At 41.6% G+C, this 20892-nt stretch overlaps 2 protein-coding genes across 4 annotated transcripts; one reads left to right on the forward strand and one right to left on the reverse strand.

Moving 5' to 3' along the window:
* Window positions 1-164: 164 nt before the first annotated feature.
* LOC110721509 lies at window positions 165-13884 on the reverse strand. Its single transcript, XM_021900676.1, has 4 exons — window positions 13252-13884; window positions 1347-1505; window positions 1125-1233; window positions 165-595 (listed from the first exon to the last, which is right to left on the reverse strand). Exons 1-4 carry the CDS (start codon window positions 13762-13764, stop codon window positions 390-392), a joined length of 987 nt encoding a protein of 328 aa, XP_021756368.1. The 5' UTR covers window positions 13765-13884; the 3' UTR covers window positions 165-389.
* Window positions 13885-15537: 1653 nt separating this feature from the next.
* On the forward strand, window positions 15538-20800 carry LOC110721510 (dnaJ protein homolog 2-like). Of its 3 annotated transcripts, none has more exons than XM_021900677.1 (7): window positions 15538-15747; window positions 17147-17325; window positions 18122-18287; window positions 18409-18553; window positions 19448-19581; window positions 19676-19818; window positions 20008-20800. In XM_021900677.1, the coding sequence occupies exons 2-7, from the start codon at window positions 17176-17178 to the stop codon at window positions 20530-20532; spliced, it is 1263 nt and encodes a 420-aa protein (XP_021756369.1). In that variant the 5' UTR covers window positions 15538-15747; window positions 17147-17175; the 3' UTR covers window positions 20533-20800. The 3 variants fall into 3 exon arrangements, with proteins under 3 accessions (XP_021756369.1, XP_021756371.1, XP_021756370.1); XM_021900679.1 differs by lacking the exon at window positions 15538-15747 and adding an exon at window positions 15765-15782; XM_021900678.1 differs by lacking the exon at window positions 15538-15747 and adding an exon at window positions 15787-15803.
* The last annotated feature ends 92 nt before the right edge of the window (window positions 20801-20892 follow it).

Here is a 20892-nt window from a genome sequence, read left to right on the forward strand (position 1 = left end):
GTAACTTATGTTCTGACTTATCTTGTACTCAGATTCATCTACTTCGATGCTATATATTTGCATCTGATTTATGAACTCTCTTTATCTAGTTAAGATGATTTTAATTCTAAATTGGTTATGATCGAGACTTTGAAGAACTCATTTTAACTAAGTGTTGAGGGTGAAGAAAGAAGATGAAACAAATTGCTCGTGTAAACTTTTAATCTCAATGTTTTGTACAATGATGCTTCAGACCAACATCTTGTACATCTGGTAATCTGAAGCTTTGTTGAAAATAATATAACAAGCTATAGATGACAAAGAATGGCTCAAGTCTTCCGTATACCCGACTGAATGTAGTAGCAAACAATTATTCATAAATCATAGCACCCTGGGTCCTAACGTTGGGCTCATACACCATCAACCAAACTATTTGATGGCGTGTAACCAATACCAGTTACGAGTGGTTCAGTGAGCAACTGAAAGCTTCCAGCAGTAACTGATCCATTTTCTCCAAAGGTGATGCGTCTTCTTGCGTGTGAGTAAGCACAATAGTCTACTTGATAAACCGTAACATCTCTCTTAAATGTTGAAATTGATGTTCCAACACCTTCCCCTGCATATCAACAAAAAAATAAGTCAAGTGGTAAAATTATTCTTCAAATGCATGCAATTATGCATGAGTGAAGATTTCAGCAAGTCAAAGAAAATGACTGTCAATTATGAAAAAGATCTGTAAGGAAGCATGTCAATTACACCAGCCACCAGGCACCCTCCAACTCTCTTCATTTCACCCTTAAACCAGAAAAGGTGCAATCATCCTAGCTCACTATGTGCTCTACCTAAGATCACCCGGGCCCTCGTATTATTGGAAGACCAGGGACATATCATACTAGGCGCGAACAATGAGAAAGAGCAATACAGTAATACAAAACAGTAAGGAAGCTGTTTACTCATACAAGTCCCGGAAAGAGTATGTTCAACACTATGAAACATCTTCTGGTTCAATTTGTTACACTTTATACCACATTGCATTAGTAGCTTGTTCACGGCAATGGTCAAATTTTAGTAACAACATAACCTTTTACGGTATGCCATTTAAATTCACATAAATTCAAAATAAAAATGCAACAAATAAAGCTTACCATGTGTAACTAGCAACAATTTTTCTCTAGGGTATTTATCTGCAAGTGCCTGGATGACATGCTCGTATCTGCTCCTAGAACCAAAAACTGTTTCTTGCCATCGTGGCATCTATATTTGAACCAGAAGAGGATTCAGCTGAGGACAAAATTATGTGTATTTACATAATACGGAGTGTGCATTTACTAGTATCATTCCATAGTAAAGAAAACTGGTATTGTTACCTCTTGATAAATTCTTTCAACAGTATGATCTACAGTTCCAGCAGGTAACATAGCTTCAAGCTCGGAAATGTTAAAGCGAAAAACACCATCTTTAGGTGCATATTCAGGTCTTATAGCTTCTCTACACAGCATCTCACACAACCCATACTCAATGGAAACCTGCAACGTAGTTAGAGAATATTACACAGTTGGTTTGAATGTTATATCCAAGTTTCTTAAATCTTATATGTTTTCATGACTGACAATAATTCCAGAAGTATGATCCACCATTCCTTTCAACTGACTAATATAAGATACTTATAACTTAAGTTACATTGTGCTGAAAAGTGGGGAAAAAAAAAATTAAAAAAAAATAAAATACGAGGGATGAATTAGTGGATGACGGTTACAAATAAATAGGGGGAAAGAAGAATTAGGAATGAACATGTAAGCAAAGAATATTCCAAAGAGGTAGCCTAAGGCCAAGCCGATGTGTCTGGATCAAACCCTCAGACCTGCAAAAAATAGCTAATGCAGGTGAAGGTAAAGAGGCATATTTAGGGATCTTTATAAATAAGATGTAATGAGGTTCAATGAAGGTGAGAGGAAACAAAGAGAGAGGGAGAATGGAAATTTTACTGACGTATGAGATGATCAAAATTGACACAATAACCTCTTTGGTCTACGCCTGTATATACACAACTCTAAACTAATCAATGCCAAAAGCAACAGACCAGGACCGAAGCCCCCACCAGATTTAAAGTAACTACACAATACCCTTATTTTCCATAATTGGGTTTTGACGTTTTGTTAGGAGTGCCAATCAAAATATGCAGGAACATGAGTCTGCCCTATTATATCCGGGAACATGAACTGAGAGAGGGAGAATAGAGTGGTAATTTCACTTCGTATGGAGGCCTTCATCCTTCCCGACTATTTAGTTCACCAATGAACCAATACTCTGCTTAGTCTTTCTCGATAATATGCTCTGGTAATGATTTTCAGCAATTTCTAAAAAATAACAGAGGTGACAGAGTAAAGCAAGTTTCTATAGAAAATAAAACCAAAGAATTTCTCTTAATTCTCTCTCAACGAGGCAATACTAAAAATCACATCATTTTGAGGTAGATAGTTAGATACTGTCCTAATCAGTACTTTTTTGCTGACAACCAACATCATAGAGTAGATAAACCTTCAAAATATTCGTCCAATATACATCCGACACCCTACTTCCCAGTCTTTCCATTTTCTTCTACCAATAGCAGCAACCTACAATATCCAGGACCAAAAAAAGAAAAGACTAGAAAAAACTTCCTGATTTCCTAGGATATATCATATTATCATTTACATCTATGGCATGGCATTTTGAAAATTACTCCATGTCAATCCAGTTTGCTTTACTGGTATCCAATCATAGGCCAGATGATTACAACTTTACAAGTACATTATCCACATTTACGAGTCTTACAGTCTATCACTACACCTCCACCCTCTCTTTCTTTGTCCCTTTATAAAAATTTCTTCTAGCTTTCCCTCAACATCACACTCTCATGCAGTCACGAGCTCACGACTATCCTCCCTATCGGAATCAGTAAACCCAATTCCCATAACACCAAATTAGCATCTTTCAATCCACTTCTCCAATCCAAAAAATTGACCCTCATGTCTAAGTATTTCACAATGATCTTCACATCCAATATTCCCAAAATCGAATCTTCTTTAACAACTCAATGACAACAGACACATTTAACCAACACTTCAATCAAAATTGCATTATAGTCGAACAATTCATCACTCGTCAGCTTTCTCATGAATTAACATCAGTAACAGAAATCATTTAAATTTATAATGATCATCCAATTTAATTAATACAAAAGTCATTTGTAATAATCATTCAATTCCATATTTCAGCTAAACTAAACACTGATTAACAGTCTAACACCCATCACTTAATTATACCCAATAAATCCTAAATCAAAATTTAAAAATACCCACAATTCAATTCACCAATTAAATTACCCAACCAGTAACAAAAGACAAAAAGATCATCATACCTTAACTTTAAAAGGGTAATTCAATTCACCAATTTAATCACCCAAACACCAACAAAAGTGTTTGGGTCCAATTTAGTCCAATTGGGCTTAGGCATTAAATGATCCAATTAAAAGCCCAAGGTCAAGGTTCATCTCTCCAATTGTGCTAAAGTCAAAGATCAGTCCTCAAGGCAAGCCAATTGGGCTAAGGCCCAACTTCTCCATGTATGAAGAGGTATAAAAGCCATCAATATTACATTTGTACATTCATTCAAGCAAAGCCTCAAGCAATTAATTCTCTTGCATAGTGTTCTCTTTCTACGCACTGTACTGACTTTAGCATCGGAGGGGCCTTCCTCGGCAACACCCCCGAGGCTAGTTTACGTGTGTTTACTGTGCAGGAAACCTTCGGCCCAACATTTCTTGGATCGAATCTAGTCTTCACCACTTCATCGGACCTTCGGCAAGGTCCCATTGTTTTCACCCGAAACAATTTGGCGCCGTCTGTGGGGAAGACTTTCAAAAATCTTTAAGCCAAATTTCTAACGAAGATCATCTTGCAATTATCTTAGTAGCAATGGCTAAGAACCGCAAGAGCAAAGGCCTCCGTCAAGGAGCGGGCGAAAAGCCTAAAACCCCTACACCATCACCCTCGCCGGACCGGAACTCTCCCAAGGGTGCCAGCTCGGGGGGAGGATCATACAGGGAGGATTCCCTTTCTCCCGTAATTCATGACTCTCATCATAGGCCGAGTCACTCTCGGTCTAGCAGGGGTGAGTCCGATCATAGGACACATTCAGTGCCCCAAAGCCAACCATTGACTGTGCGCCCTCATTCCCATACTCGGTCGAGGACCCCTTTGACGGGGCCCAACTCGGAGGAGGTGGCAAGAGCGCTGGCAGTGCTCATGGAGGCGATGAGGGCACAAAATATGCCACCACCTCGTGATCGAACTCCTCCGCATACCCGACATCAGCGGAGGAAGCTAGACCATGATGGTGGGAAGCTTCCTTCCTTCCGGGAACTGGAAGAGTGGGAAGAGGATACCTGGAAAAATGAAAAAGAGAGGAAAAAGAACCCTCAATTTTTAAAAGGATCCTCATCCTCCCGACCAGAAACACATAAGAGCAGCAGCTCAGCTTCTCGGCCAGAATCTACTCACCGAGAACGACCTGAGACTGTTCGTCGAAGCGTCCTCGACCGACTCGGCGGCAAGGAACCGAGCGTGCACAGTCGCCTCTCGTTCCCTGCGGCCGAGGCCCAGACTTCCCAGCCAGGGACGAAAACCACTCCTACCTCTCTAAGAGGGCGGAGCGCGGTCCCTTCGGCCAGGATCAAGGGCAAGGCCGTTATGCTACCCGCCAGTTCGCCATTCGAGCAATGGATACTGGAAGAGCACGTGCCCACGGTTAAAATACCGTCGCACATCACATATGACGGGACCTCGGATCCGAAGGATCACGTGGCCTCGTATGAGACTCATATGCATCTTTGCCCCAGATCCGAAGCGACTTGGTGCAAATATTTCCCAACCACTCTCAAGGGGGTCGCGCAAGCGTGGATCTCCAAGGGAGTAAAGCAAGGCTCCATAACAGGGTGGGATGATCTGTCCTCCAAGTTTAGGAGCAAGTTTTCCACGGCAAACCGCCGAGAGAAGACTACTGCAGAACTCATGAGTCTGCAACAGGGGGAAACCGAAAGCCTCCGAGACTATCTGACCCGTTTCAGTAACGAGTCATCCAGCGTCTCTCAGCTGGACCAGGGGCTAGCCGTTTTTGCAATGTAGAATGGCCTTCAGCCCGGGAAGTTCCTAGACTTCATGGTCATGCATACCCCGCAGACCTTAGAGGAAGCTCTGAATGCCTCGGATAAGTTCATCCGAGCCGAAGAATGGAACAAAGCGAAAACCCAACCTCAATTCGGGGGAGGGAAACAAAGACAAATACCCTTGTCTGAAGGCCAAGGCCATAAGGCAAAGGGAAAGTCAAAGGCCTCGGAGCAATCTTCGGCCAGCGACCCAAAGAAGGAAAAATCTGCCTCATACACAGGCAGATACGAGTCCTACACTCCACTCTCTCTTCCACGCGCCAAAATTTACAGCGTGACGAAGGAGGAGCAGAGTTACCGAAAGCCGAGACCACTCCCAGAGTGGTATCAGCGAAAATATAAAAATCAGTGGTGCGAGTTCCACGAGTCTCCGGGACACAACACTGAGGAGTGTATTCAAGAAGGACCAGATAGAGGACATGGTCCGGAAGGGATACTTGAAAAAATACATAGCGGATCACCGCGAGAAAAAAGAGTCCGAGAAGTCAGCAAAGGACTCTCGGCAAGACCTCGACTTCCCCCGGAAGATCAGTAAAAAAACCGGAGGGGAAATTCTCTCCGATCAATGTTATCTCGGGAGGAATATGCTCTCGGAGGGAGCACAAGCGACACCTTAGGGCTTTGACTCACCAGGTGAACAACGCTGACATTCAGTCTCCCCAATCGCCGGTGCCGAACATGACGTTCACAGCCGCCGACTGCCGGGGGATAACGTTCCCTCACGAGGATCTGTTGGTGATCATCGCCACGGTGGCCAACCACGACGTCAGTAAGGTCCTTGTTGACGGTGGCAGCGGAGCAAACATTCTGTTCCGAAAGGCCTACAATCAAATCAAGCTGAAGCCCAAGCACCTTACGCCGGTACCCTACCCGGTATCCGGGTTCAACGGGGCTTCAACTTATCCAGATGGGAAGGTGACACTTCCTATCACCATCGGCTGTGATGAGGCAGCCAGGAACGTCATGATTGAATTTTTGGTCATTGACGCTTCTTCAGTGTACAACGTGATTTTGGGGAGACCCATAATTCATGAGATCCAAGGGGTCGTCTCAACTTATCATCAGCTGATGATTTACGTCTCAGACGCCGGCTTCCACGAAAGGATACAGGGCAACCAAAAGGACGCCCGAAGGTGCAACTACCTCAAGCCATCCAGTAGTCGCCCAGATGACGACAAGGATGAGGAGGAGAAAGAAAAAGAAAGAGAGCCAAGCACAAAAAAGCCGAAAGGCCTAAGTGCTTCGGCCCAAGGATCTGAACCCAGAGGTAAAGGGCCCGAAAGGGAAAAGGCTAGCTCTTCAGCTGAACAGCAGGACTCAGAGAGCCAGCCGAAGAACAAAAAGACTGGGACACCTGCTGACATAGGCAGCAGGCGAGATTATGAAGAGTCCAGTCCGTCAGCAATGGACATGGACCAACAGACTGAAACAGTTGAGTTGGCCGAAGGAGACGTTGAGAAATGTGTAACAATCGGGATGGACCTTGATCCGAACACCTGTTGTGAACTTATTCAGCTCCTTCGGGACAACAGAGATGTGTTTGCTTTCTCGGCAACTGATATGCCCGGGATAAGTCCAGACCTCATCTCCCATAAGCTTAATGTTGACCCAACGTGTCGACCAATAAAGCAAAAGAAGCGGAATTACCCCGCTAATAAGAACCGAGACATCGCAGCCGAGGTCAAAAAATTGCTGGAGGCAGGATTCATCGAACCTTGCCAATATCCAGAATGGCTGGCAAATGTGGTGATGGTTCAGAAGCCCAATGGTACCTGGAGGATGTGCGTTGACTTCACGGACCTAAATAAGGCTTGTCCGAAGGATTTCTATCCCTTGCCGAGGATCGATCAGCTAGTCGATTCGACAAGTGGCCATGCCTTGCTTAGTTTCATGGACGCATTCTCGGGGTATCATCAGATCTTCATGCACCCCGACGATCGAGCAAAGACAGCATTCGTCACGAACGCTGGGGTGTACAATTACAAAATGATGCCCTTCGGATTGAAAAATGCGGGGGCAACCTATCAAAGGCTGGTGGATCAAGTTTTTGCCGATCAAAAGGGCCGAAACATGGAAGTCTATGTCGACGATTCGATCGTCAAAAGCAAAAAACCTGAGGACCATGTAAAGGACCTGGCTGAAACTTTCGCCACCTTAAGAAAGCATCAAATGAAGCTGAATCCGAAGAAGTGTGTCTTCGGCGTGAAGTCAGGGAAATTCCTTGGGTTCATAGTCAGCAAAAGGGGGATTGATGCCAATCCCTCCAAAGTCAAAGCGGCGCTCGACCTTCCTGAGCCGAAAACAAAGCGGGATGTTCAGCGGCTCGCCGGAAGAATGGCAGCCCTCTCGAGGTTCATTTCCAGAGCTTCGGATAAGGGGTTACCTTTCTTCAAAGCCCTGAAACTCCCGAAAACAAAAGAGCTCGTTTGGGAGGAAGAGCAAAAAGACGCCTTTAAACAGCTTCGGGAGCATCTGGCTCAACTCCCAACGCTGGCTAGCCCAGCAGAAGGAGAAACTTTGTACCTGTATGTGGCCGTTAGCCCAGCCACCATCAGTGCAGTACTGCTGAAGGAAGAAAGTAAAAGTCAGCAACCGATCTACTTTGTTAGTCTTACACTGATGGATGCCGAGACTCGCTACCCTCTACTCGAGAAAGTCGCTTTCGCGGTAGTAGTAGCTGCTCGGAAGCTGAGGCCCTATTTTGATTGCCATCAGATAGTGGTCTTAACTGATCAGCCGTTGGAAAAAGTTCTCGGCAAGGTTGAAAAATCTGGTAGGCTAGCCAAGTGGGCTTTTGAGCTCACCGAATTCAGCATCAGCTACCGTCCGAGGGCTGCCATTAAGGCTCAAGCTCTAGCGGATTTCTTGGCCGAATGCTCATACCAAGAAGCGTTAGACAATGAAAAGAAAGTCTGGACCGTGTTTACGGATGGATCTTCCACCGAAAACGGTTCGGGGGCAGGAGTAGTGATAACTTCTCCCGAAGGCAAATCCTTTGAGTATGCACTAAAATTTTCTTTTAAGGCCTCGAACAACGAAGCCGAATATGAGGCAGCAATCGCCGGCCTAGAATTGTGCATCTCCCTGGAAGCCGACCATGTCTGCCTGAAAACAGACTCTCAGCTAGTTGCATATCAGATTAGCGGCAGCTACGAGGCCAAAGAGCCCTCCATGATAGCTTATCTTGCCAAGACCAAGTCAGTCATTGCAGAGCTGAAAACTTTTGAGGTTCAGCTGATCCCAAGGGGTCAGAATACTCAAGCCGATGCACTCTCTAAACTTGCCAGTTCATCTCTTACCGAGCTGAACAGATCTGTATATGTAGAAGTGCGTCGAGAGAGAAGTGTCGACGAAGCACCTGAAGTGTGCTGCGCTGACCCAGAGCCTAGTTGGATGGACCCCATCCTAGCTTTCAAGCTTCGGGGAGAAACTCCCGAAGATAAAGCTTTGGCCTCCAAGATGAAGAGAACCTGCTCAAGGTTCATTGTCTTCAGGGGGGAACTTCTGAAAAAGTCCTTCTCAGCCCCATTGCTGAAATGCGTGGGACCAACAGATGCAGATTATATCCTACGGGAGATTCACCTCGGCATCTGTGGGAACCACATTGGGGGAAGGACCTTAGCCCACAAGGCATTGAGGGCTGGATATTGCTGGCCCACCATGATCGCAGATGCTAAGGAGCTGGTCCGGAAATGCGAAAAATGTCAAAAATACGCTCCAGTTATCCACCAGCCAGCAAGGGATCTTCAGCCGATCCTTAATCCACTCAAGAAGCACTACCAGTGCAAGTTTATGTTCAGCAGAATTGAAGAAACAGTAAAGCACTCAAAAACAAAGCAGCTGAAGAAAAGAACATCAAATTAATAATTTATGCTCAGAAATTGAGCTACAAGTTCAAATAAACTGTATCGGCAGCCGCCCACAAGCGGAAAATAACAGCTGCCGAAATACGTACAGAAGCAAAAAATTAAACTGTTTTGTACGACAAGGCAAGCTGAAGCAAAAAACAAACAAGGCAAAAAATTCAGAAAGCGACAAGTCTAAAGTTGAGCGCATGATGAACCGCAAGATTCTGAAGACGACTGCCCGAGTTCCTATGCTTCAGCCCGAGGATCAGACTGGTCAGCATTGTTGGGCCTCATGGTGGTCTCAGCCCCAGCAGCAGAAGAAGCAGGCTTTGCACTCTGCCGAGCCTCCCTTTCCCTCTGTTCAGCCTCCAACTCCATTCTCTTAGCGTCTTCTTCGGCTTCCTCAGCCTTAAGGATTTCAGCTTCGACTGGAGTTTCATACTTCATATGAGGGTCTTCGGGATTCTGGACCCATTCAGCACATTTGGACCAGTCCAACTTCGGCTCAGCATGAAGGCAGACTCTTCGGCACACTCTGAACCCGTTTCTGAAACCCATTTCATATTATTCCTGGGTATAGACACGGACTTTGAGTAGAGCCTCAGCATCAGCCAACTTCTTCTGGGTCTCCTCCAAGTCTTCCTTGGATTTCTTCAGCTCATCGGCGAGCTTGGAGGAGGAACCTTTCAGCTCATTCAGCTCCTGCTGAACTTGGGAAGCCTTTGTCTGAGCCTGGGCCACTTCTTCCTTTTTGGCCATCAGCTGATCCTCAACTTCTTGGAGCTTAGCTCTCTGAGCTTCAGCAGCAGCAGCAGCCTCTGAGAGTTGGACATCCCTGGCTTGGAGCATCTCTTCAGCAGCCATTCTGCTGGCTTCAAGAGCTTCTAGCCGTTGCTGCACTTCAGCTTGTGCAGCAGCTCCTTCTTGGATTCGGCTCTCAATGGTAGCCTTGAATTTGGAGATGTCCACTCCCATGTGCTCTTGGAGGAATTTTTCCCCTTCCATCAGTGGGGGAAAAACTTCCTTCTCCATAGCGTCGCAGAAGGTTTTGAAGGCTTCAGCAGCTTTTTTCTCGTATTCCTCACCCTTCTGCTGCTTCTCTTCAGCTGCTGCTTGCTTCAGCTTAGCAAGCTTTAACTCCTCTTCGGCTACCTTTTTGTCGTGCTCGGCAGCGTCAACCCTATCTTGTAGGGTATCTATCAGCTCAACAGTGAGAGTCTGATTGTGCACGAACTGGAAACAGGAGCACAAGTTAAAATAAAAAATAGAGCTGAATTTTAGAGGAGATAAAGGCAAGGAAAATCACCTGCATCATCAGCAGTTGGTTAGACCTGGCTGGGTCAGGAACTGATCTGCTGGATTCGCCCATCCCAGCAGTGGCCTTCAGCGACCAGATTCTTGCCCTATCTACTTCGGACGTGCCAGCAAAATCGCCGAAGTAGGCTGCAGCACCTTCTCGGTTCTGACCCCATATGAGGTCCCAGATGTGATCTGGGATTGGAATTCGGGGGGCCGAGAAACCCATTTCTCCAGATTGCAGAGTCTGGAAGGAAGGAAAGGATGACGACGGAGCTTCTTTAACTTTGGATGGCTCAGCATCCTCCTTCTCAGAAGAGTCAATTATTATGACCTCTTCTTCTTCAGGGGTGAGGACGAAAGCCTCAACCTCTCTTGCAATGTCTGCCGTGAAACCCTCAGCACTGGGCATCACGGCATCCTCATTCTTGTGCTCAGCAGCACTCTCCTGAACTTCTTCTTGGACCCCACCCTTAGATTCAGGAGTTTTCTGATCCACCTCCATCACAGGAGGTGGCGGAGGGGTCTTTGGAGGTGATTTAGGTGGTGGCCGGGGAACCCTCGGCGATCCATTGCCTTCCTCGGGTTCCCTTATTTCAACGCCGATGGTCATCGGCCTCCGCTGAAAGTCATGCGGGCCGATGATGTCCATTCTTCGGCGCCTTTTCTGAAGCGGCTGCTCGTCCATGTCTGAGTCTGAAGACTCTTCTTGTATCTGGTCTTCGGGACAAACAGGGGCTTTCCCTTCTCTGTGTCTGTTACTCTCTTCAGACTGTAAAAGACAGGGGGGAGGAAGAATGTGAGTACAAAAAAAAAAAAAAAAAAAAAAAAAAAACAGACAAAGTTAAGTCTGAAAGCTCACCGAGGTCTTCAGCAAAGCCTCGTCTTCTTCAGCTGCCCTAGCTGCAGCTTCTTCTTCAGCAGCCCTGGAGGAACCTTCTCCTCCTTCACAAGCTTCAATAACCCGTGCAACCTCTTCGGCCGTACGAGCAGCTTCAGCTTCTTCGTCCAGCAGCTGAAACCAGGGATCTCTCTTCTTCCACCAAGGCTTCTGCCTCTGATACAGAGCAACAGCCTCAATTTGGAAGTGGGAAGAGTCTAGATGAACTTCCCTATGCCTCGGTTCAGTGATAGAGGGGGCCCGATCAGTTATAACTCGTTCTCGGTTGACGCCAAGACGAGCGTAGTTAATGCCGACGTTGGTCTCGTCCCGCTCTGAAAAAGAAAAGGGGAAAGGTCAGTTCAGTTAGGTTGGTACAACATAAAAAAGCGAAGTGAGAGGAGGAAAAGAGATAATTAAAAAGCCTCGGCCCCAGCCGAAGAAGCTTACCATCCTTAAACTTTCGGCTGAGGCCGACAGCTGCTAGCATGTTCTCTTGGAAAACATAATGCGTATCGGGGAGCCAAGTCTCCGGGATATGCTGCATTCGGCCGCTGCCCCCCCGGTTCGGCAGCTTGCCGAAGATATTCTGTTGATTAAGGTTTGGATCTGGACCGTTATCTGCGGGGGGACCTAGACTTCCCATGTCGGGATCAGGCTCAGCAAGGTACCGGGGAGCGCTGAAGACGCAAGGGTGGCCCGGGTCCGTGGGTGCCCTAACCCAAATCCATTGACCTCTCCAGTCCTTATCTGAAGAGTCGTTCGGCCACATGGTTAGGTACTGGGGCCGAGGCTCAATCCGGTACCACCCAGAACCATGACTTCCGTGCCCACTTTGAATATTTGGCACTAGCCGATGAAGCTTTTTGAAGCAGTGCAGGTTCGGCACATACTTGAAGAACTTGCAGACCCATAAGTATGTCATCACCCTTCGGATGCTAGTAGGAGTTAGCTGACATAGGGATATATTGTAATGGATCAGCAAGTCTCGGACGAATACGTCCAAAGGGAACCTCAGCCCATACTGAAGTTGTCTTGTGTACACCCCCACATACCCCGGGGGTGGACGATGGATTCTATCGGATGCCACGGGCATTCGGCACCAATACCCATCAGCTTCAAGGATGCCGTAATGCAGCTCAATTTGTTCGGCAAACCGATACTGTTGTTATCTCATTAAATGGGAATACGGGGAGTCCGCGTTTCAATTTCTCTTAAATACCCACTAAGTAACCGTTAAACACACGACCTTGCGATTAAACTGCCCATTATCCGTCCAACTTCCGCAATTATCCGCCTTAACTGTTGTTATCTCATTAATTGCAGTTTAAATTCAAATTTTTGGATTAATTAAATCATTCACTTCCCTCCTTTTCTGATTAAATCAAACCCGACTCGTCATCCTTCCAAATCGGGTCTGGGGGGCAAGTTGTTTGGGTCCAATTTAGTCCAATAGGGCTTAGGCATTAAATGATCCAATTAAAAGCCCAAGGTCAAGGTTCATCTCTCCAATTGTGCTAAAGTCAAAGATCAGTCCTCAAGGCAAGCCAATTGGGCTAAGGCCCAACTTCTCCATGTATGAAGAGGTATAAAAACCATCAATATTACATTTGTACATTCATTCAAGCAAAGCCTCAAGCAATTAATTCTCTTGCATAGTGTTCTCTTTCTACGCACTGTACTGACTTTAGCATCGGAGGGGCCTTTCTCGGCAACACCCCCGAGGCTAGTTTACGTGTGTTTACTGTGCAGGAAACCTTCGGCCCAACATTTCTTGGATCGAATCTAGTCTTCACCACTTCATCGGACCTTCGGCAAGATCCCATTGTTTTCACCCGAAACAAAAAGTAAAAAGGATCATAAAAAAATATACCTTAACTTTATAAGGGTAATTCAATTTACCAATTTAATCACCCAAACAGCAACAAAAGTCAAAAAATCACCCAAAAACATATAACTTAACTTTAGAAGGGTAATTCAAATCACCAATATAATCACCCAAACAACAACAAGGTTAAAAAGGATCATCAAAAAAGATATACCTTAACTTTAGAAGGGTCAAAGGAGGGAGAAGCATCAGACCCACCAGAGCATAAAGCAGAAACAACCTCAGAAGCAGTCTGAATACATCGAAGAAAAGGAGAAACAAAAACGCGATGAATTGGAAACCCCACCCGAGTTCGAAACTCAATACCAACATTATACGCTCTAGTTTTTCCGGCATCATAAAGAGGCGGATCCCACGGCCGCTCCGCCGTCGTAACCCACTTCGGATCAAAGTTATCCATCCGATCACCGTGTCTCATCACAAGCACATTCTGATCAAACCCACCACCGGAAACGCCGCTGGAACTACCACCGCCGTCGCCGGCAACGACTGCGGCGCCATGAAGAGAGCTCATTTTCTCTCTCCTAAAATGGGGTTTTGTTGTAAGAGCGAATTGAGGAGTGAGAAAGAAGGGAAATGGGTTGGTTTTTGAAGGGGCAGTTGGGAATTGACAACAGAAAGGAAGAGGAAATCTGGGCGAAAGTTGGGAAATTATTGAATTTTTCATTATTTTTTGGGATTTGGTACGAATTTTATTGATTTGACACTCGTTTTTTTAATGATTTTTTCGTTTTAAATTGATAAGACGTACTAATTCATTGGTTGTTTTGATACATGACAAAGGACAAGTAGTGAAGTAGAGTATTATAATTAAATTCTTATGATATTGTCATTGTAGGTCCGGAATATAATATCAGGTAGGTTTTAAAATGATCGCCTAAACACATAAAAATGTTATAAGTACACGTGGATATGATCCATATGATAAGATTTCGTTTATAAATTTGGTTATATTGAAATGTGCTATGATATGGATAGTATGGAGTAGTTGATTGGCCAATTAGGTTGTCAATTATCATAAGAAAGAGTCATAGAAAGGAAATATAGTAGCATTAGAAAGATAAATAAATTATGAAAACTAGATTTTTGATCGAAAATATGGTATAGTGTGATTATTCTATTTTTTTGTACAAATTATTACTCATTGTAAAAATAAATAGTCCAAAATAAATAAGGGGGTAAGTTATAAGCATTGAATGTATTCACTAATTAAAGAAATTAAGTTATAGTAAGAAATATGAATATATATATATATATATATATATATATATATATATATATATATATATATATTCATGTATTATATTGGAATATAGGAAAAAGAAGACATGGTATTTTTTTTTTTTTTTTTTTAATGTAGTTAAATAGTCAAAAGACATTTAATAAGAATCGATCCCCTAAACCGGAAGGAAAGCTCTGACGTTATCCTTCACTCTCATTGTGGAAAGATGATGCATGAATTCTTACTATATATTCATGCACGTGGAGGATATCCTATATTTTTTTCATATAACTCATAGTTATACTGTTATCTTTCATGCATCCTTACAATTATTTTGAGAGATCATACATTTCTTACACAACTCAACTTACGTCACTTTCCTTTGATCTTTCTTACCTTTTTATTTTCGTATTTATATATACAACATTAAATATACTTACATACCTAACTATCCATATTGTATGCAGTCATATACTCGTATGCGTATATACTGACCATAATGATTGCAGGCCTTGTATCTATCAACTCGTCACGATTTACATAGGAGTATCTTTTCATTAACTGTGTATTCCAAGATTTGATTGATTGAACCGATGATTTATATACCATAAAAAGAGGTAGTTGAATGGAAAGTTATTCAATTAAAAGCTACTCCCCCATTCCCTTTTATTTTGTACGTTTCCATTTTTAGGTGCTCCTTTTTATTTTTTTATATTTAGTATATTTCTTTTTTTAGTCATTAAATTTGGACAAAATTACACTTGCTTTACCATTGAATTCTCAAATGTCCTTTAATTTTCCATGTACAATTGTACTTTTTGTACTATTTAGTAAGTTTTTCAATACTCATTATTACATTCTCTCTCCTCTCTCTTCTAATTTTTTCGACACACATGTACAATATTTTTTTTTAAATAGAGATGTACTTTTAATGATTGAATTATTCCAAAATACCTTTACTTTACACGAATTTTTAATAATCACACATAATTCAAAACGTCAAAAACAAATAAGAATGAAAGGTGTAGCAAATACGGAGTTGTAGATATCAAACATCCTCTTAATAGATTTTGAAACACATAAACTCGAGTCAAAAATGCATAAAGTCCAACCTCATTTACATCACTCTTGGTAGTTGGAAGATCTAATAAACCTTAAAAGCCAAAAAGCTGTCTACATACCTAAACTCGAGTCAGTACTAGGAATCCTGCACACTTGAGTAAGAGTAAAATCAAAGGAGCCTCTCTTAAATCTTGAAACTATAAAAATTTAGGGCACCAAAATTCTTCGAACCCCTCAAACCTTAATTCTCAGCTGCTGCGCACCAACTACTCAACCCAAGAGCAGAGACATCTTTCGTCTCTCTCTTTCTATCTCCTCCTTCTATTTACTCCATCTTGGAATCATTTTTCTTATCGAATTTCTTCGGTGAGTTTAAGGATTTAATCTTTTCTTCTTTCTGGGTTTGATTCTGCTTCTTCTGGGTATTAATTAATTAATTGTTTTTTTTTTTTTTTTTTTTTTTTTTTTTTTTTTTGATTAGGCTTTCTTGTTTATTGTACAAGCTTAGATCTTTTTTTGGTTGTTATCTGTTTTTGTTGGAATTTTCTTTTTATTTCCCGAAAGACTTGAATTTTTCTCCTTTTTATTGTTTCAATTGATTGATTTAATTTTAAGGGTTTTATTTTCTTAATTTTGAATTAGGGTATGTAAATGTAACAGTGCGCTGGTGACCTTGCAATTTTAATCCACATTTATATATTTGATCAGGAAATTGTTTTATTGTGTTGTTTTAATGGGTAATTTCTGGATTTGTATGGTTTTATATTTGTGGGAAGGTTGAAAATTTTGTACAGATGATAACAAGATTAACCATCTAACATACGTTTATATAAGAAAGAGGTGTTTTTACTGTTATAATCAAGGTTTTATGTTTGTGGGAAGATTGGAAATTTTAAAAAATATGATAACAAGATTAACTATCTAATATAGTTTTTATACTTTTATATTTGAAAGAGGAGATTTACTGTTATAATCAGGAACAAGGATGAGAAATTTGGGTTTATTTATTTTAGTGCTTCAATTGCTTGGAAGAATTGCTTCAAATGCGAGGATATAATTATGTATGAAGTAGTTGTTTGCAGACAGTTTAATTTGTTCCGTCGAAAGGAACAAGGATGAGAAATTTGGGTTTATTTATTTTAGTGCTTCAATTGCTTGGAAGAATTGCTTCAAATGCGAGGATATAATTATGTATGAAGTAGTTGTTTGCAGACAGTTTAATTTGTTCCGTCGAAAGGTGTATCTTTAGTGCTTTAACGACTAGATTTCAAGTCCTAAATCAATAGATTTTTTTTTCCGGATTCGATGGTGAGCTAAGTGGTGGTTAGTACTTCGTATATTATAGCTAGAATGATCTGTAGGATTTCATTCCGTTGCTGCTTTTTCCATTAGGGTTTAATTTAGTGGGTGAATTGATCCAAGATGGAAATTGAATAGATGCCTAAAAGGATGTGATTGGCAAGCTTATCTTTTTCAATTGTGGACTTGTATGGTTGTTGTGACTTAAGGGCTTTGGTTTTATAGGTAATGTCCATCGATGTTATTTTAATTTGTAATTTGGGGATTTTCAGAGAATTTTGGTGGTGCTGTAGTGGAGATGTTAATTGCTAGATTTTAAATGCTTTTCTTTGTAACATTTTCATAGTGACCTACTTGGCTATTATTGCACCGTAAATGTTAATCAACTATGCTGAAGTTGTTTTTTTTGAAAGCCAATAAGGATTTTGGTACCGCTGCATCTAATTTCATTATTTATCCTCTGTAGTGAGCTTCGGAGTGTTGTAAAGTGTAATCATGTTTGGGCGAGCTCCGAAGAAAAGCAATAACACCAAATACTATGAACTTCTTGGTGTGTCAAAAGAAGCCAGTCAAGATGAACTCAGGAAGGCATACAGAAAAGCTGCGATAAAAAATCACCCGGATAAAGGTGGAGATCCAGAGAAGGTAAATTACTTGTGGTTTTCTTACAAGGTTGCTATTTAGTACTAATATCTTTTATGGATATTTGTTTTTTCCAAACCTCTTTGTGATTCTGGATAATATGTCCTAAATCTATAGGCTTTTTTTGGTTCTTGGCTTGTTAGTTTTTTGTTGCTTTCCTGCAGTAATCAATCTGTGATGGTTACTAATGTGAGAACTGCTATGCCGATCTAGGATATCTTATTCTTATGCAGTTGTAGTAGTTCGATTACTTAAAACTGAGTTAAAAGCTATCTAAATATAATACTCTTGGAGGGTAGTGCCTCTGTAGTGTTATTTTTTTGTGGGAAAAAATTATTGAGAATGCTTAGGTTTCGATTCATAACCTAAAGTTTGAGGGCTTGTTTTGACTTTACCATGTATTTTCCATTCATATCAACACCTAATTGACAAAGATTACAGTCGTTGAAGGGATTAGAATATTTATATATGCAATACGCCCTTTATGGAGTATTGGGCCTTATGTATGGGTAAAGTTTGATGGTTAAGAAACTTTGGGAACTTTGCATATTTTGAGAGATTATTAAGGTCAATAGTGTAGGATCTAAATCGTGGAGGAGCTCAAGATGATACATATTTTTTCATCTCTCTGTCTCTTTTGCATTCTTATTTTGGGATGACCTCTTAGGTGTCAATATCATACTCTCATTTGTCAACTTTTACTTAGTAGATTTCCTTTTTATGAGTTTTCTTGATTAAATTGTTCTAATAATATTTACCCCTTCCTGTCTTTTCTTACATCTGGTTACTCCTGTATCAGTTCAAGGAAGTGGCTCAAGCTTATGAAGTTCTTAATGATCCAGAGAAGAGAGACCTTTATGACCAATATGGGGAAGATGCTCTTAAGGAAGGAATGGGTGGTGGCGGTCATTCTCATAACCCATTCGATATCTTTGAACAATTATTTAATCCTTCAGGTTTTGGAGGTGAGTAGTTGTTGATTTTTTTTAGCATACTGTATTTATGTCGCAAAGCCCCTCCAAAATAAAGGGGAAAATAGGATTACATGAAACTTGTGATGATGATTCTGTCATATGCTTGTCATAGGTGGTGGTAGCAGTTCAAGATTTAGAAGGCAACAGCAAGGTGAAGATGTGATTCAAACTTTGAAGGTTTCCTTGGAGGACTTATACAATGGGACCTCAAAGAAACTATCATTTTCTAGGAATATTCTGTGTCCTAAATGTAAAGGGTATGGTGCTTATCTTCTTATCAAATATTTACTATCAAACAGGTTTGGATTCCTGGGATGAAATCAAAATGTGACATCTCAGGGTAAAATTTAATTTGTTCAGCTGAAAGTCCTAAGTCCTATTGTTATGGTTAAGGCTATATATCTTGATTTATCCTTCTGTAGGATCCGCATAGCGTGTTGGTGAAATGAAAGTCCTATCGGCTCTTTTACCCCATTTTAACCCCCATTTTCTAGTGTTATTGTAGTCTAGTTTGATGGTGCGGTCTAGATCTTGGATATTATGGTTTGTGAAAAAAGGATATATGAACATTCTAAAATGTTTTACTTCCCTGTGATGATTAATGACCATGTCATTTTCTGAAACTTTCTCTTTGAAACATGCAAAATATCACGACATAATTCATCCTACTTTCATTTGCACTTGACATAAATCATCCTACTTTCAAATGCACGGGGAAAACTTCGTAGTTGAAAAGGCCAATTTGACTGCATAAAAATGTGTTCACTCTAAGATTGGTGGTCAAATGTTTACTGCAGTAGGTTTGAAATGTCAGCCTTATTTTTGTTGTTAAAGTACGCTGTACCTGGATGCGGTCTTGGTTTGCATACAATCATCATTTATATTTGTATTTCTTAGTAACCTCTTATACCAGTCATGAATCCTTTGACACTGTATAGCCTGCTCTTTTGTAGGTTTTACTCTGTTCATTAAGCTATGTAAAACTGTAAATTTTTTGTGTGCTAATTATTTCAATAATGGTTGCGGACTTGAGGTTAGAGTCAATAACTTAGTGTGTGAGATGGAGATTAATACATTGATGCAACACTAGTGTTATACCGGTTGTGAATTGGAGCTTATTTTTTCATCTCTTCTGATCTGGTATATTGCAGGAAAGGATCAAAGAGTGGGGCATCTAGTCGTTGTCATGGCTGTCAAGGTTCAGGTATAAAAGTTACTTCTAGACAAATTGGGCTTGGTATGATTCAGCAAATGCAGCATGTCTGTCCAGACTGTAGAGGTTCAGGTATTTGTTTCATCCTCTTGAAGATGTTTCGTTTATGTCCATACATGTCATTGGGCCCTCTTATATATCAATTATTATCATGTTGGTAATGCAGGGGAGGTAATCAGTCAAAAGGACAGATGCCCACAGTGCAAGGGCAACAAAGTTTCTCATGAGAAGAAGGTATTGGAGGTGCATGTGGAAAAAGGGATGAAGAATGGTCAGAGAATTGTATTCCAGGGACAAGCAGATGAGGCGGTAAGTGCTTGTATTTGGTAGTCAGGCCAACAAAGCAAAATACAGTATACTGGCATTCTTTCTAAAGTTTTTACTCTGTCCCAATGACTCCAAAAGAAGCCTAATGTTGTTTTGTGATCATTCTGATTTGGATAATTTGTAACAACTTCGATGTATAAAACTAAATCATTCGTTAACCTGATGATGCAGCCAGATACAGTCACTGGGGACATTGTCATTGTGTTGCAAGAAAAGGAACACCCTAGGTTCAAGAGGAAATTTGATGATCTCTATGTTGAACATAAGCTGAGTTTGACTGAGGCACTTTGCGGTTTCCAATTTGTTCTGACTCATCTCGATGGCAGACAGCTGTTGATAAAATCTAACCCTGGAGAGGTCATCAAGCCCGACCAATACAAGGCAATCAATGATGAGGGTATGCCACATCATGAGAGGCCCTTCATGAAGGGGCGATTATATGTCCACTTCACTGTGGAATTTCCCAATTCCTTACCCCTCGAACAGTCCCGAGCTTTGGAGAAAGTCTTACCATCAAATCCCAAGAAACAGATCTCGGACATGGAGCTGGATGAGTGTGAGGAGACCACACTACATGATGTTAACATGGAGGAGGAGATGAGACGCAAGCAGCATCAAAGACATCAGCAGGCATATGATGAAGACGACGATGAAGAAGATGATGATGAACCTCGAGTTAAGTGTGCGCAGCAGTAATGTGATTATGTGATGCTGTTATTACAGATTATTAAATGTTTCAGTAGGGACCTTTTCCCAGCCTTTTTGAGAATTGAAGCTTATATATCAATCTTGTTAAAATGTTGGGTGTTTTTGGAATTTGGGTGTGCCTATTTCGATGTGTATAGCTTCTACATACTTAGTTTACAATACAAGCTTGTAGTTGCTTCAGTAGAATCTGATATATGTATCCTTTGCTTGATATTATTACTCCATATCTCTTTTGTGCTTGCTTCAGTACACGGAATTTACCCAAGTTTTATTTTTTCTGCAATCTCCTTTGCCCCCCTATTTTTCTATGAGGCCGTTTTACAATAATTTGTGTAAAATTGATAGTCT

Source organism: Chenopodium quinoa, unplaced genomic scaffold, assembly GCF_001683475.1.
Source record: "Chenopodium quinoa cultivar QQ74 unplaced genomic scaffold, ASM168347v1, whole genome shotgun sequence".
Lineage (NCBI taxonomy): Eukaryota > Viridiplantae > Streptophyta > Magnoliopsida > Caryophyllales > Amaranthaceae > Chenopodium > Chenopodium quinoa.

Excerpts from the sequence above, each read along its gene's own strand:
- LOC110721510 (XM_021900677.1), top strand. The coding sequence starts at position 17,176 with ATGTTTGGGCGAGCTCCGAAGAAAAGCAATAACACCAAATACTATGAA. Across the intron at positions 17,326-18,121 it reads AAGGTGGAGATCCAGAGAAG|TTCAAGGAAGTGGCTCAAGC; the intron begins GTAAATTACTTG and ends CTCCTGTATCAG. Across the intron at positions 18,288-18,408 it reads TAATCCTTCAGGTTTTGGAG|GTGGTGGTAGCAGTTCAAGA; the intron begins GTGAGTAGTTGT and ends TGCTTGTCATAG.
- LOC110721509 (XM_021900676.1), bottom strand. The coding sequence starts at position 13,764 with ATGAAAAATTCAATAATTTCCCAACTTTCGCCCAGATTTCCTCTTCCT. Across the intron at positions 1,506-13,251 it reads TTGACCCTTCTAAAGTTAAG|GTTTCCATTGAGTATGGGTT; the intron begins GTATATCTTTTT and ends ACTACGTTGCAG. Across the intron at positions 1,234-1,346 it reads TTGAAAGAATTTATCAAGAG|ATGCCACGATGGCAAGAAAC; the intron begins GTAACAATACCA and ends GTTCAAATATAG.